This window comes from Perognathus longimembris, chromosome 12, assembly GCF_023159225.1.
Source record: "Perognathus longimembris pacificus isolate PPM17 chromosome 12, ASM2315922v1, whole genome shotgun sequence".
Lineage (NCBI taxonomy): Eukaryota > Metazoa > Chordata > Mammalia > Rodentia > Heteromyidae > Perognathus > Perognathus longimembris.
The window spans coordinates 6801427-6817412 of NC_063172.1; the positions used below are offsets into that span (position 1 = coordinate 6801427).

At 54.1% G+C, this 15986-nt stretch overlaps 1 protein-coding gene across 3 annotated transcripts in view; it reads left to right on the forward strand.

The window, feature by feature from the left end:
* Ndrg1 (N-myc downstream regulated 1) overlaps positions 1-15986 on the forward strand; it is a 36367-nt gene that overhangs the window by 10814 nt on the left and 9567 nt on the right. For all 3 annotated transcript variants that reach the window (XM_048359230.1, XM_048359231.1, XM_048359229.1), the window contains exons 4-7: positions 10226-10331; positions 11915-12035; positions 14223-14285; positions 15038-15098. In XM_048359230.1, the coding sequence (XP_048215187.1) occupies positions 10226-10331; positions 11915-12035; positions 14223-14285; positions 15038-15098 (351 nt within the window). The remainder of the gene's footprint in view (positions 1-10225; positions 10332-11914; positions 12036-14222; positions 14286-15037; positions 15099-15986) is intronic.

Genomic DNA, 15986 nt, shown 5'->3' on the forward strand with positions numbered 1-15986 from the left:
CTGGGCGACGCTGGGCTTGCCGGGAGGAAGAGAGAGAGAGGGAAGATTGGTGGGATGTGGGCAGGCCTGAGACCCTGGGCTGGGAAGGCCTGCTGCTCTTGGCTTCACTCGAGATAGGAAAACAGTCTTCCTCCTGCTTGCTGGCCAGGACTGCGCGTGTCCATCCTGAGCAGGCTGGGCTGGCCAGGGGTGTGTCTCCCAGCTCGTCCGGGAGCCAGCGCTCCGAAGAGCAGGCTGATCTCTCGGCTGAGAGTGTCTGGAACCTCAGCAGCTGCAACCTGGGCTCAGATCGGCACTGCTCCGAGGGCCCCATGCTGTCCGGGCTCCAGGGAGCAGGGTGGGTCCGGGGCTTGTGTCTCTCACAAGAGGAGAGGTGAGCACGTGAGAGCCACAGGTGGGCTGAAGTAGGCTCACCCCAACTTGCTCTCATGGAGGCATTTGGCTTTCAGCCCCTTCCTAGTTCTGCACCTTCCTCCTTCTCCCTCTTTTTGCCAGTCCTGGGGCTTGGACTCAGGGCCTGAGCACTGTCCCTGGCTTCTTTTTGCTCAAGGCCAGCACTCTGCCACTTGAGCCACAGCGCCACTTCCGGCTTTTTCTGTGTATGTGGTGCTGAGGACTCAAACCCAGGACTCCATGCATGGTAGGCAAGCACATTCCCACATTCCCAGCCCCTGTGTCTCCGTCTTCTATCCCTTCCCTGAGGACCACTCTGCTCCTTCCTCCAGAATCTTCTCCTCCCTGCTACTGGTGAAGAAGAAGGTTTCCTGTGTATGCCCAGACTGCCCATAAGCCTCAGTCCTCTCGATCTCAGCTTTCCCAGTAGCTAGAACGAGAGATGTGAGCCTTGTTTCCATTCTTAAAGCATGGAGGGGCTAGGCGTGTCTGGCCAGTCACATGGTGGCTGCATTCTCACGTCTGCATTTGATGAGTGAAACTTGTCCAGGGTCAGGCCACCTCAAGCGAAGACCTCAGGCCATCTCAGTTTTATGGAAGAGTCAGCCCACTGCTGGTTTAGTGCCAGCGGTCCTTTCAAGCTCAGTGCCCTTGCATAGGTTAGTTCACATTTCTGAGCCTAGTTTCCCTTCATGTGTGAAATTAGCAGAGCAATACTTCTGGCCATTTGCTTTGTGCCTGGCACCTGGAATTGGCATGCTATATTTGATTTGGTTTGATTTAATGAAATGCACTTATTTAGTCTTTTGCCCGAGCCCTGAGTGGGGAGGTTGTACGTTACCTTTCGACTGGTGAGCAGATCTTCAGGTCACTGTGATGGATATGTAGGGCTGGTGGACACACGGGGCCATGATGAGTTCCCCCCTCATTGGGACTTTGGGGTCTAGGATCTCCTCATTCCTCAATTCTGGCTTACAGAGAACTCAGGTAACAGTGCAGTTGTCTTGTGCAGTACCATAGCTCGATAGCTCACCTCATCCTCGGCAAGAATGTGGGATGCAGGAACAGGTGGACCTTAAACTCTGGTAGCCAGGACCCCTGAGCCACCACATAGAGAGAATGCATGGTTAGACCCAAGTGTGAGTCTGGGTACACCTCCTCACTGGGGTCACAGGGGTGAGAGGGTCAGAGTCACATACACACAGCAGGGTGGTCTCTCAGCCGCAGCTCACCAGAGCTGGAAGCAGGGCCCTGTGTGTAGGGATAGGAGATAGACCGGGGATGGGGTGGGGAAGCTCCCTGGGGTCTACAAAGGGTGTGGAGGGCCTATGTAGCATGGGCTTAGAGAGGACAGCCTGCCCTCTACCCCCGCACCCAGCTGGGATGGGCTCACTGTCACCCAATCTGCCCATCCATCCATCCATCCATCCATCCATCCATCCATCCTCTGTGGAAGACCTGGGCCATTGTCACTGGCTCTGCTCAGCACCTGGGGCACAGGTCTGGGTTTTCAAGGAGCGTGGAGTCTCGCGATGGTCTCCAGTTCTCTTTCATCCTTATGTAAGAAGAGTGGGGGAGACACTTTGGTGAAGTAAGTCTTCTGAGGCCGCCCAGCAGTGTGTGGGGGAAGGGCCTCCACATCCTGAGCCTTTCCCTCCCAGCCACAGGGTGGCCTGGGAGGCCAGGGCTGATGCCGCTCCCTGTAGACTGGACGCCACACCGAGGGCTTCCTGGCAACCTGACAGGCAATATCCCATCCTCGCTCAGACAGGGAAACCGAGGCCGGAGCTTGCTGTGCCTTTACAGGGAGGCGGCTGGGGTGTGTGTGTGTGTGTCTGTGGGTGTGTCTTTCTGCTGACACCATTTTGATTGTCCCTCCTGAGGACACTCCTAATAGTCACGTCCTGTGGCCTGGGACCCCCCACCCACCCGCCAGGTGTCTCTTCCCAGGTTGATGTTGCTTTAGAGCCTTCCAGCCTCAGTTTCCTCATTTGGCAGGGAGGAGGGCTCCAGCCTCATGTAGGTGACGTTGCAGAGAGGACAGTGACGAAATCACGAGGGAGGATTTCCCACATCAGCAGGGATTTGGGCAAACAGGGCACCTGCTATCTACTGAGGTGGATGCCACCTATTTATTTATTTTAGAAAACTGAGGTTTGAGCTCAGGAGCTCGCACTTGCTTGCTTGGCTGTCACTTCTAGCCTGGCTTTTTGCTGGTTAACTGGGGATGATGTCTAGCATTCTTTTTTTGCTCAGTCCAGCCTCAAACCTCAGTCCTCCAGATCTCAGCCTCCAGAGTAGCTAGGTATAACCCATTGGCACCTAGTTCCACCTGATTTTTTTAAGGGTAGTAAAATTCACATAACATGCAACATGCCATCATATTCTGTGTGGGTATATAATCCAGTGGTATTAAGAACATCCACACCACCACACCTAAATGACTTTGTGGCCGCTGCCACGCATCTAAAGTACTTTCCGTCATGTAGAGCTGAGAACGCCCCTGACAAACAGCTTCCTGCCCCCAGACCCAGGCACCCGGCATCTTGATTTCTGCCAGTGACTATGACAATGGTAAGTGCTTCCTCTGCGTGGAATCACGTAACAGGTGTCTTTTTGTTGAGACCCACTTCAGTGTCACGTTCTTGATTTCCTTTCCTTTGAGAGGCTGAGCCACATTCCGTCGTGTGTCTGTCATGCTTTGCTTGTCCGTTTGTCCACTCATGGAGCCCTGGTTGTCTTGGCCCTTTGGCTCTTGTGGTGAATGCTGTTATGAACAGAGATGCGCAAATAACGACTTGAAACTCTGCTTTCAGTTTTGACAGGGCATCTAGGAGTAGCATTGGCAGACAATCTGTCTATAATATGGCTGTCATAGACGTTTTATGTCTTGGTGAAATATTCCGTGCTACACAGAGCTAGAGAATATTCAGTATTCAAAATTCATTCAAGCCAGGTGCTGGTGGTTCACTCCTGTAACTCTAGCTACTCAGGAGGCTGAGATCCGAGGATGGTAGATTGCAGCTAGCTGGAGCAGGAAAGTCCATCAGACTTTTATCTCCAATTAGCCACCCAAAAAGCTGGAAGTGGAGATGTGGCTCAAGTAGTAGAGTGTCACCCTCAAGTAAAAAAGCTCAGCGACAAGACCCGGGCCCTGACAAGCTCTAGGAATAGCACAAAAAGAAAACCCCCAAATCATTCAATACATGGTGAGGGAAAGAAAGGAGAGTTGTTGGTAGATAGGGATAGAAAATGGCAGCTATGACATGTATCAGAAAACACCTGGCCCATCATTGAGCTTCTTGTTCCCACAATGCCCTAGGTGTCTGTTCCCAATGGAAAGAGCTGGGGTGGTGTAGTACCAGCCATCAGCCAATCAGTGCCAAGCCTAAGGGAAGAGATGGGAGAGGAGCCTGAAAGGACTGTCTCAATTCAGTCTCCCCTCCTTTGCCTTTCATGGCTTTCCTTGCTCCGTCTGCTGTAAATGTCCCCTTGACTTTTAATTGTGGACGGAATCAATGGGACAAACGTGTGCTTCTTCAGCCGGCCGAGGCCATCAGCCTGCATTAATGTTTATACGCAGCCATGTCAGAAATCGTCAAGAGGCGCTTGTCGGAAAATGTCTCCCACTCCCGGGTCCTAGAGGCCTAGTCCGTCTGCTCCCTGGGAAGGTGACTCGCTTCTGTGTGGTATTTTAAACAATATTTCCTATTGGGATGGATGCCAGGCAAGCCCCCCCCCCCACATCTGGAGAAGACCTTCACCCCGGCGCCCCATCCGCAGCCCTCGTGGCTTGTAGAACATTCCTGTATGTGTTCTGTCCCTGGGTCCAGGTGGAGCAGAGGTCAGGAATGTCAGTTCTTACTGATCTGTGGGCGATTCCAGCCAAGGAGACACAGGACCCTGGTGACATGGGGACCACCTAGAGAAACTTCTGGGTGGGGTGACAGGTCAGGATAATGACCTGCCATCCTAGCTACTTAGGAGGTTGATACCTCAGAACCATGGTTCAAAACCATCCTGGGCAGGGAAAGTCCACGAGACACTTATCTTCACATCACCAGCACCAAGCCAGAAGTGGAAGTACGGCTCAAGTAGTGGAGCATCAGCCTCGAGCAAAAAAAATAGCTGAGCGTCAGTGTTCACGCTCCAAGTTCAAGCCTCAGTGCTGGCACACGCACATAGAGAAAAGAATGCAAGCCGTTTTCAATTTCCGCAGTGAGTCAGAACAACACACCCTAGCCGAGAAGCTACGTAGATGCTGTGGAGAGCGTCGGCTGCCTGGCTGGCTGGGGCACAGTCTGTCAGGAGACAGCTGGGCTGCCCAAGCTTTATCTCCCCTGATGACATCACCTGGGATGGCCTGTTTGGACCTGGGCAGGTAGATGGGTCTCGTGTGTGTGTGTGTGTGTGTGTGTGTGTGTGTTTGTGTGTGTGTGTGTGTGTGTGAGAGTGTGAGAGAGAGAGAGAGAGAGAGAGAGAGAGAGAGAGAGAGAGGTTTGGCTGTGTGTCCCCTTCCCAGCTGGCATTCTGGATTCCCCAGAGTTGAAGCTCTGTGTGTGTGTGTGTGTGTGTGTGTGTGTGTTGGGGGGGGAGGGTTAGCCTCAGGTGCTATGGCTGTAGGAAAGAGGTCTTGGCTGAGGAGGCTCCAGAATTGGGGACAGCAGCTCTGTTTGTAAATTCATTGAGTGGAGAGGTGCGAAGTATTTTGGGGTTCCAGTTTTCAGCTTTGTTTTCTTTGGCTAGAATTCCAGAGTCTTAAGACCGTCAGAGCAGGCAGATGTCTTTGAGATGGTCCAGCTCTGCTACTCCTGCTCCAGATGCAGAAATCTCCGCAAAGCTACTGGACACCCACGCCCTAGCTCAGGGCTGGCTCGCCGGGGGCTGAAATGTGAGATGAAAGAGCCAGTTTGTAGATGTACAAGGACTTGCTGAAGAGTGGTGTCAGGACAGTTGTAAATCTAGGGCCAGCTGTGCTTCTAAGAATGCAGGAACATTGCACTTGGGATGAATTCATTTATCATGAATGTTTAACAGCTGATGTGCGCGTGTGTGTGTGTGTGTGTGTGTGTGCGTGCATCTGTGCATACATGCTAGGCTTGAACTCCATATACAGGTCAGCCCTAACATACTCTTCCTTGGCTTTCTGGCTCATGGCTGGTACACCTCCACGTGAGCCATGCCTCCGGGCCCATTTTGCCTTGCTTCTTTTGGAAGTAAGGTCCTCTGTTATGCTTGGGCTGGCATCAGCGGTGATCTTCCTCCTCGTGCCTCCCCATGTCACTGGAGAGGAGGTGTCGGGTGTCCCTGCTCCAAGCCATCGTTTGAAACAGTTTTGGGAATTTCTTCCTGCTCAGGCTGGCCTTGAACTTCTACTCCCAGCCTCTGCTTCTCACGGTTGACATTCCTTGAGCATAGAATGGCCATCTGGAACTGCCACCCACCCTTTTCCTGCGTCTCATCCCAGCTTCCCAGCCTGTGGGAGACACAGAGGCTCAGAGAAGGCTTAAGGGGTTTGCTGGTGTTGCACCATGAGACTGATGACAAGGATGACTCAGTTTCCACCTCTGCAGCCAATGTCCATGAAACCATTTATGGGGGCGGACGCGGCAGGGCCGTGTCCACGCCTTGCCATTCCTAGCTCACAGGCCGGGTGGCTTTCTGTACCCCAGATCGCCTTTCCTGTTGCATTGTCAGTATTTAATGGCTTCCACCTGTGTCCTCTGTCTTTCAGAGGCTTTGATTTGATTTGGTTTCCATGGGAATCTGTGTTTGTGCTCAGCGGCGGAGCTCTCTGGGAAATGAGCTGATGTTACCCACAGGGCCTTTTGGATGGAGGAGACAGCGATGGGGTGGAGCCGGGCAGGAGCGAGCTCTGAGATCCCAGCTCCCCAGCCAGTGGAGCAGAGCTGAGCCCAGCTGGGGGGTGGGTGAGGGGGGGTGGGGGGTGCAGGCTGATCTTTCTCCTCTCTGCTTGTGAGCTGAGGGCTTCACAGGGAACCAGCCACGGTGACCTTTGCTGAATTTCTCTTTTCCACACAGTGGCCGCTTGTTTTCATGGCCTCCTGACTGGAGGTGGGCAGAGCTCAGGCAGAAGCTTAAAAATCTTCCACCTACTGTTTCTCATTTCTCATCCTCCACCTCCCCCCACCCCGTCCCCACTTCCAGGCTGAGCCACTGGGACACATCACACCCCAGTGAGAGGTGGCATGGCACTCACCTGGCTCAGGGAGAAAGTTTGTTTTCAACATAGTAGTGTCTAGTGAGGATCAGTGCTGCATCAGTTCCGCACTAGGTCTGTGTTCCCCGCGCCCTCCCCCAAGATAGATAAACCCGCGTACAAGGCGAAAGGTACCGAAATAAAAACAGTGACAAAGGAGAGGGAAGAAAAAAAACAAAACCCAAGACATTAAATCACATAAAATCTCTTGTTCCATTTCGTGGAGTTCATTTTGATAAAGCCTAGTTTTTTATGATCCTATGCACATAGCTATTGAACCCTTGTGATCTTCTAAGCACATTCTCCTTTGGTCTCACGGTGTGAATGTCTAGAGTTCTGTACCATTGATCATGTCCAAATGTATTTTTTTGTGTGTGTGTGTTTTGCTATCCTTTGGGTTTGCTTGTAGGTTGATAGGCACCCCATGCAAGCTACGTTTCTTTGGGGGTCTGGCTTGCTTCGCTGGAATTCTAAAGGTTGATTCCTCTGGACTTTCCGTGACACCCCAGTGAGTTCTGCTGACGTCTCAGCTGTGCAGAGCTGAGCCTTCTGACCGCCTTCAGGTAGAAGGGAGCCAGGGAAGGGGAAACCACTCAGCAGACACATCACTGCTTGGTATGCAGTTGGAATTCTGTCATGAAAAAGATGGCGCCAGAGGCTCTCATTCCCACAGTGGCCGCCAGATGTTCCCAGTGAAGGCGTATGCAACGTCAAGCCCTGTCCCACCCCTGCCGGCTTGCAGGGTGCGTAGACTTTCAGTCTGTCCGCATCCCCTCTGGGCTAGGCTCTGTCTATGCCAAGCCTGCCATTCCCTTTGGTGACTGGCAGTCTGGTTGTGGAGGCAGCTGTTAAGCAGATATCTGTAATTGTGGATGGTGGTAGGATAAAGAGAACAAGGGAACTGATGTGTGCGTGTGTGTGTGTGTGTGCACACGTGCATGGTGGGAGGCAGGAGGAGCCTCTTGGGGAAGGGGTGGCCCAAGCTACAGCCTTTTTGTGTCTGACTCTCCCATACATACAGCCCCCCCCCCCCGCCCCCACTCCTCCAGTGCAGCACAGGGAGTGTGGTTAGCAGGCTGGGAAATGCTGCTCTGTGCATTGGTGCAACCTGGTTGTGTGAGAAATGACCTGCAGCCATACAGACACTTGTTTGTCCTCAGGGAGCCCAGGTGCACACTTCCTCAATCCTTTCTATGGTGGAGAACAGGACCTTGAAAAGAACAGGCTTTGAACTTGCACCCTGCATGTCTACGATGGGTTCGGCTACTGCTCCGTCATCCCAGCTGTGTGAGCTTGGGCCGGTTGACTTGGCCTCTCAGTAGGATGGTCCTTACACTGTAGAGCCACGGGGGTTCCGCAAGAGATCACAGGGGAGATGCAGGGGCTTGCTGGGAGATGTCAGATGTGATCCACGCCACAGCTTCTCTCTCCCTCTCGATACAGTAGTTTCTGGACTCTTCAGAGTCGGTCAGAGAAGGATCTTGGTGGCCGGTGAGCCCCTCCGAGCAGAGGCCTCTGAGGTCTGCTGCTGAGCTCTGGTGGAACTGAGTTTACTCTTAACACCCTGGAGATGGAGGAGTTGGGAGGAGGCCCCGTGTGTCTGAACAAGGGGATGTCTCCTGACGAGCCTCGGGACCGGGGACTGTCTGTGTGACTGGAGGATCAGAGCCCTGCAGTCTGCTGTCCCGGGTTTCTGGTATCCTGTCTTTGTGGGAAGATGGACACGCGTTTCTCCCTCACAGACACTGGCTGATTCATCCCTCCAGGGACGGGACAGGACGTTCCTTTGGGGCTGGAGAGGACAATGGCTTGTGTTTGTGTGGACTTTAGATCTCCTGGTCTCAGATGTGGGCTGGCTTAGAAGTGTGTAAGTGTGTGAGGGGGTGAGAGAGAATGGCAAAGTATGGGGGGGGGTGGAGTCACAAGGACCCAGGGCCTCGTGATGGGGGTTCTAATCCTGGCTCTACCACCACCAGCCAGTGACCTTGAAGGAGACACGTGTGTAATGGGGTTCCCAGGCTTTGCTATGGCCTGAATCACATACCCTGCCTGGGTCTTGGTGAATCCTACAGGAACCTTCCCCCTCCCTGACTGAGAGGCATTCTGCACCTGAGTCTCCCACCTCAACACCCATATTCTGACACTGGAGTGGCCATAGCCAACATCTTCACTATCCAGACCTGCAGGATGGAGTCCAGGGCAGGGCAGAGTCACAGGCCCTGACGGTCACGCTTACGTGTTCCCAGCGTGTCATAGTTAGTGGAGGAGAAAGGAAGGAACAGGCTAGGACTGTGTATTGTCAGCGAGGGACATAGACCTTCCCATGGGTTTGGAGGTTTGTGTCAAGAGATGGGCTCAGGAATGGGGTTTCATGGGGTCTAGCAGGAGGCACAGGTTAGTGAAAAGGTCGCTAGGTCAAGGGAGATGGAGGGCTTTTCCATTGGGCCCACGATGGAATATTTACAGCCAGGCTTGGATTTCCCTGCCTGTGCCAGGCAGTCTGCACGTGTGGCCTGCCTGGTATCTGTAGGCACCTAGGAAAGCAGGGTGGGGGGGGGCAATACCTAGAAAGACTGGGCCAGGAGGGGAGAGGCCAGTCCTTCAGTCACACTCTGTGCATCCCACTGGCCTTCTGAGGTGGGACAGGAAGGCCCGCCCCATTTGTGTCACAGCCAGATGAGGAGCGGAGCAGAAAACAAATGCAGGACTCGGGGGATGTTGTTTCTTGGGGGAAGAGGACGCGCCATTGACAGTGTGCTCAAAGGTGGTACCCTGCCAGCCCCAAGTGCTAGCGTGGGCAGGGTCCCCGTCTGCCTGGGCTGGGTTGTGTTCCAGCTCTGCGCAGTGATGGCCGTAACCCAGGACCCCAGCTTGAGACCACTGTCTCCCAGATGGGAGGTGAGTGAAAAGCTCAAAGACTCTGTGCCAGGCGGGGGAGAGGGGATTTGAACCATGTGTGCACAGGCAGAGGGGACACCGCCTGGCTTGGCCTATTTTTAGAGGGAGCCATGTGGGTGATAGAAGACAATAAAGAATGTGGATCCACAATGGATTATTGTTCCATGGGGGCTTCTGGGCCCAACAGATGACTTGCATCTCCTGCTGGGGCCGGGGGAAGGCCTCACCCCTGCCATTGGGTTTTTTCCGTTGCTTGTCATGGGCAGGGGAGAAGGGCAGGGCCTGTGGGAGGAGAAGGAGGCCGGAGACGGGGTGCGCTCTGTGCTCCAGGGCTGTATTGTTGAGGTGGAAAGGCAGATGGCTCTGGAGGACGGGTGTAAAGGTATAACCCCGGCACTGCGCACGAGGCTGGGCCTTCCCTGTGCTGTGTGGGCATCAATACCGCCTTGTAGCTTCTTCCACCGCTTCCGGTTCTTCCAAGCCCTTGGGGGCAGTAAAGGACCCCAGAGTTCTTGTTTTCAAGTCGAAGCAGGGTACATGTGCGTGTGCCCACATGCACATCTATGTGTTTGAGACAGGTCTTGCTACATAGACACCTGCTGCCCCAAACCAAGTCTCTGGTGGCCCAAGAAGGTGTGTATAGTTGGGGACATGTGGGAGTCCCCAGTCAGTAATACAGTCACACGAACCCCGCCTATGTCTACTCTCTCCTAGGAACAGGACATTGAAACCTTACACGGCTCCATTCATGTCACGCTGTGTGGGACACCCAAAGGAAACCGGCCTGTTATCCTCACGTACCATGACATTGGCATGAACCGTAAGTGCCAAGGAAGCCCGGCTTTCCTAGTCCTTGAAAGCATAGAGGGCAAAAGCCCACGAGGAAGGACTGAAAAGTATGGGGGGTAGGGTGGGGCTGGGTGCTGTCTGAGAAACCTGGGCATTGTGGGAAAGCGTCAGCTTCTCTTGTTGCTTTTTGTGGACTGCTGTTCTGTGTTCACGGCCCACATCTGGCATCCCCATTCTTTAGTGCGTGGCTAGTGGGCCATCTTCCCCTTCTGCTGCTGTGCACAGTGCAGCTAGGAATGTTTAGATGAACTGGAACGGTGGCAGGCAGTGTTACTCCACGTGGCTCCCCTTTTCATGAAGGGGCTGGGATAGGGGATGGACCTGGTTGCCCGTCTGCCGCAGCAGAGGACAGACCTGCAGTTAAAATCACTTGGAACAGACGTGGGTCTTCCTACAGAGAAGTGGGAAGCACTCATCCCTTGTGAAATGGAGCCTTTCAAGAGGGGGGCTTGCTTGATTTTAGATGACGAACTCCAAAAAATAGCCTGATGGGCTGTCACTGGAAACTACCTTTCACTTCCTTCTCTTATCTCGTATCAACCCCATGTGTACCTAGCATTTGTACCTATTCCATATAATTTCCTTCATTAGATACTTGGCACATATTCTAGTTCATTGGACTCCAGTGAGGAAATGGAAGTACACGTGGTGGGTGTTAAGCCTCTGTTTTAGAGAGGCGCTGTTAGTTCTTGTGCACTAAATGCTATACTGAAAGACCCCCAGGCCCTCTGGAACTTAACACAATATATGTTTTTTGCTCATTCATGTAAACCCAGTGGTGTTGTCCCAGGTGGCCGTTCAAAGACCCAGGCTCCCTCCTGACATGTCACTCTATAGCTCTCCTCCTCGTCTCTGGCTTTTCTGTATCTGCTAAGTAGATGGAGGGAAAAAAGAGAGGAGCTTAGAGCACTAGGTACCAGGGACCATGAAAAGTTTGGCACTCCATGTTGGCCAGAACCTGGTCCCGTGACTTTCCTTAGGTACAATGGAGCATGGGAAATGTAGTCCAGCTATGAGTCTAAGAGGAAAGAAAATGGACAATGATTTGAACCATCACTGCCCCAGCACCCAGTAATTGGCACATTCATCTAAGGCCATATAAGTAGAAGGTTTATGCTTACTATGCTCCTTTTGTTTGAAAAATTGCACGTAGTCTGGCTGGTACTTACGACATGGGGCTGTAAGAAACATGGGGGGAAAAGTATCTGTGGATCAAGCCCACCTCTTACCTGTGCCATGGCAACCATAGCTGGGGAAAACACAGGGGCCAGACAGGGATCCCTTCCCTTCCATCCCCAGCCACAAGTTCAGGACTCCCTGCAGCACGGGCATTGTGCAGTGGAGGTGACAGGCCACCTCCACCCCTGTTTACTCACTCCTTGGCCCCACGACTTGTTCCCAGAGAAAGGTTGGGTGGGATCAGGGAAGACTTCCATCTTTCTTGTGAGCCCTCCCCTCCCCCCAACAGTGGTGAAACGCACGAAGAGAGCGGGCTTTGTCCCCTGGCATCTAACTTTCTCTCAACGCCTTCCGCCCTCCCCGCCTCTTCTCCAGACAAAACCTGCTACAACCCCCTCTTCAACTCCGAGGACATGCAGGAGATCACCCAGCACTTTGCCGTCTGCCACGTGGATGCCCCTGGCCAGCAGGATGGGGCTCCTTCCTTCCCCGTGGGGTGAGAGCTGGGGACCCTTGTGCCCGGTGGGTGGGGCAGGGTAGAGCCTGAAGCTGGATTTCAAGCGTTCGATCATTGTCAGATACAAAGTTTGCTATTTCAACCTTTTTTTTTTTTGTGGCTATACTTAATGTGTGTGCGTATGTATGTTTCTCCATTTAACTACTTTAAGGGTACAGTTAATGGCATTGGGGCATTCAGATGTTGTATGTGAAGCGTACATATCATGACTGTCTCCAAACTGAAATATACCTACCAACCCCTAACTCCTAACTCCTCTTAACCGGCTAGGCTGCCTGACCGGAGCTTAGCCGGGACAGACAGACCCGGAATAAGGTTTTGACAAGAACAACTTGTAGGGAAAAAGCCCTAGAAAGTACAGAAGGAAAAGCAATGAGGAAATGATAACGGATGGAATGTTTCCTGTGTGCATTGCACCTTATTGGTCATAACCCCATCACATGGTCCGTTATACACTTCTGGTTACAAGGGATCTTGGGAGTTGTGGTCCAAATGTGTGTCCAGGCCAGGAAATGGGCCACATTTTGCCCAAATGCCATTTGACTTAATAATCCTTGTGTCCAGTTGACTGTGGGTGGTTTGTCAGCTGCATTTTCCAGATGAAGAGATGGAGGCAAGGAGGCCAACTCCCTTGTCGAGGGGAGTAGCATTGGGCTGCCTTTTTGTAGAGTGAGCTTGTGGAGGTCAGGACATTTAATTTTCCCACAATGCGCTGCGGCCAGGCTTGCTCTTCTTCCCCTCATCCAGAGGGTCCTGGGCATGCACTAATGCTGATGAATGAATGATCCAGTCCTCAAATCCTCACAGCTGGACGGGCATCTGCCATGCAGGGGCCTCTCTGGGGCTACAGGCATTCAGAAAGGGGCAAGTCGGCACTTGAAGATACCATTTGTCATTAGTAGTCCAGAGGTATTTTTGTTTCTTGGTTGCAAGGACCTTGTTTTGAACTCAGTTTCTCCTTCTTGCTCTGCTGGCATTCGTTATTTTTGGACGGAGCCTTCAGACTTTTCTGCCCCAGTTGGCTTTGAACTGTAATCCTTGAGATCCCAGCCTCCTCCTGAATTGCTAGGATTAGGAGGCCTGAGCCACTGGCACCTGGCAGTATATTTAATTATTAACCTTTACCAGAGAAAAGGGAAGGGACGCCCAGCCGCTTGGAGCCAGGACCTGGAGTTGAAAAACAAAACAAAACTTATTAACCAAGGGATGCAGTTAACGTTAACCAGCAGATAAGGCGAGGAGGCCTCTCTCTGTTTGAAGGGCTTGGGGACCTCCGTGGGCCCCCAGGGACTTCTGTTCACTCGCTCTGGAGACCAAGGTAAAGATTAGTGGTCCCCAAAGTTGAGCCACATTTGTTGGGCTGGGACCTCCCTCCTGGAGTCGGAACTGGAGGCCTTTTCTGGTCCCCAGAGTCAACATCCTGTACTGGGACTGAGCCAGAAAAGCAAGGTCAGGGCCCCCCCCCCCCCCCCCAGTGTCCCCTCCATCTGGGGGAAGCTGCCCTGCCACAGAAATCCATGGATTCCCCTGAGCTTCTGTGTGACCTAGAGGATGTTTCCGGTGCTGCTCATTCACCGGGCTCCCCCTCCCTCCCTCCCTCCCTTCCTCCCTCCAGGAAGTCCTCCCTGACCACCTGAGCGGCACGGATCCCGTCGTCCTGTGTGCCCTCAGCCCTCCCTGCCTTCCTGTGTGGCTCATGGTGCGTCACACCCAGGCGGCGGGCGGCGACGTGGACTCAGGCCTGGCTCCGGTGCGGGCCCCATCTGCTAGGCTCACACGGTGTCCTGGCCTCAGCGCCGACGCCCGAAGCCAGTGCTTGCTGGACTCCTCCCTCCCTGAGGACCGTGGAGTCCCTGGTGTCTCGGCTGTCCCGACGCCACACAGATCACACAGCTAATCGTTGCTGGCCTCGAGCGCCAAGCAGTTTCCCACTGGTCCTGGTGACGGTGGACCTGAGGCTGGGAGGAGCTGATGCGACGCCCCCCCTTAGCTGTGGGGGGGGGGGGTGGCACTCCGTAGCTATGGTGATGACGGGTTGGGGGGGCCCAGCAGGGCAGGCAGTGTGTTGTAGTGTATTGTGCAGCAGGGGGTAGGTGCTGGCTGGCCCCTGGTCTGGATTACTGGGAGCTGGGCTCTCCATGAACTCCCTCCCTGTGTCTCTGTCAGGTACATGTACCCCTCCATGGACCAGCTGGCCGAAATGCTCCCTGGGGTCCTTCATCAATTTGGGTAAGAGCAAGGGGGCCCTCTTCCCCAGGTGTGGCTCAGGAGTGTCACCTCCAGCCCCACCCCCCTTTTCTTAACCGTGACCTGGTCTGACCACGAAGCCGGGGATCAGAGTTTAGCTGTGGGGTCAGATGGTACTGGTGACCTTGGTACCCACCCTTCCTCTCCCATCGACGACCCCCCCCCCCAGATCACAGCGGCCTCTCTTCTTGAGTGGTCACCTCATGCAAGGGCAGTCACCCCCATTCGGTCCTTGTCCCCCCCCTCCCCTCATTTCTGTACTTCTCCTTCCCATGGAATGTTCTGGAATAGAACATTCCTGAGGCCTTAGCTTGGCCGCCGACCCTCGTTTTACCTACGCGGGGCAGCGCCGAGGCTCCTTTGCTCCTCTCCTAGGGTGGTAAACCTCATGGCCCACACCCAGGCTATCCTTGCCTTCCGAGTTTGAGGTTGCAGAACTCAGCGGGAAGCGGCGGTGCCTTCGTGGGCCTTCTGGTCAATGCCAGATGCCCCTCAGACCCTTGGCAGCCACGAGGGGAAAGCAGGAAGGGTGGCGGGGGGGATCCTCCGGAAGGCCCTGGTCCCTGTGGGGTCGTACTGCTTGGTGTCTTCCCACCCTCCAGAGCACCTCCCGGCAGTGGGGTGCGCACAGTCAGGACCGGGGCAGACAGACAGAGGCCAGGGTTCCTCAGGAGCTAGCTAGGATGGGAGCGGTGGGGGGGAGGGGCTCCGTCACCTCCGTCCTCTGCTTCCAGGCTGAAGAGCGTGATCGGCATGGGCACGGGGGCGGGCGCCTACATCCTCACGCGATTTGCGGTGAGTGCTTCCTGTGTGTTTTGTTCTGTTGTCCGTTGTGGGGCTTGAACTCAGGGCCCGGGTGCTGTCCCTGAGCCTCTTTGTGCTCAAGCTCCACCCCTGGAGCCACAGCACCTCTTCCAGTCCTTGACTAGTTCATCGGAGATAAGGGTCTCACGTGGACCTCTATGCCTGGGCTGGCTTCGATCTCAGCCTCCTGAGTAGCTAGGATGATAGGCGTGAGGGAGCCACCGGAGCCTGCCTGCCTGCCTGCCTGCCTGCCTGTCAGTGCTTTTTAGAAATTGTAAACATTGGGCATTGCTGGCTCATGTCTAGAAGCCTAGTTGCTTAGGGGGACGGAGGTTCTAGGCTAGCCTGCGCAGTAAGTACCATGAGACCCCACTGCAAGAGAAGAAGCTGGGCGTGGCGGCCTGCACCTGACACACCCGGCAGGGGTGGGCAGTGCCAGCAGAAGGGTCAAGGTTCAGGCCAGCCCAAGCAAAGAGCCAGACCCTGTGTCACAAAGAAGCAGAGCCACCAGGAGCCGGGGGCATGGTTCAAGTGTAGAGGGGCCTGCCTAGCCAGTGTGAAACTCTGAGTTCAAACCCCAGTACCGCCCCCCCCCAAATTATGTCTTAAATAAACTGGATTCAAGAGTTAAGGAAGGCATGGGCAAAGTATCAGAGGCCCGAAGGAGAAAGTAAATAAGCTGTTTCCATTCCCAAAGGGTGAGCTGGCTGCCAGGGACACGTTCGGCACGTGCCCACTGGTAACGTGTGTGTGTGTGTGTGTGTGTGTGTGTGTGTGTGTGTGTGTGTGATAAATCTCGGTTGCACACATCATGGCTTTGGTCTCCATCTCTGTAGCGACCACGCTGGGATGTCCTGTCCTTTGCCCTGGGCCCTGTCC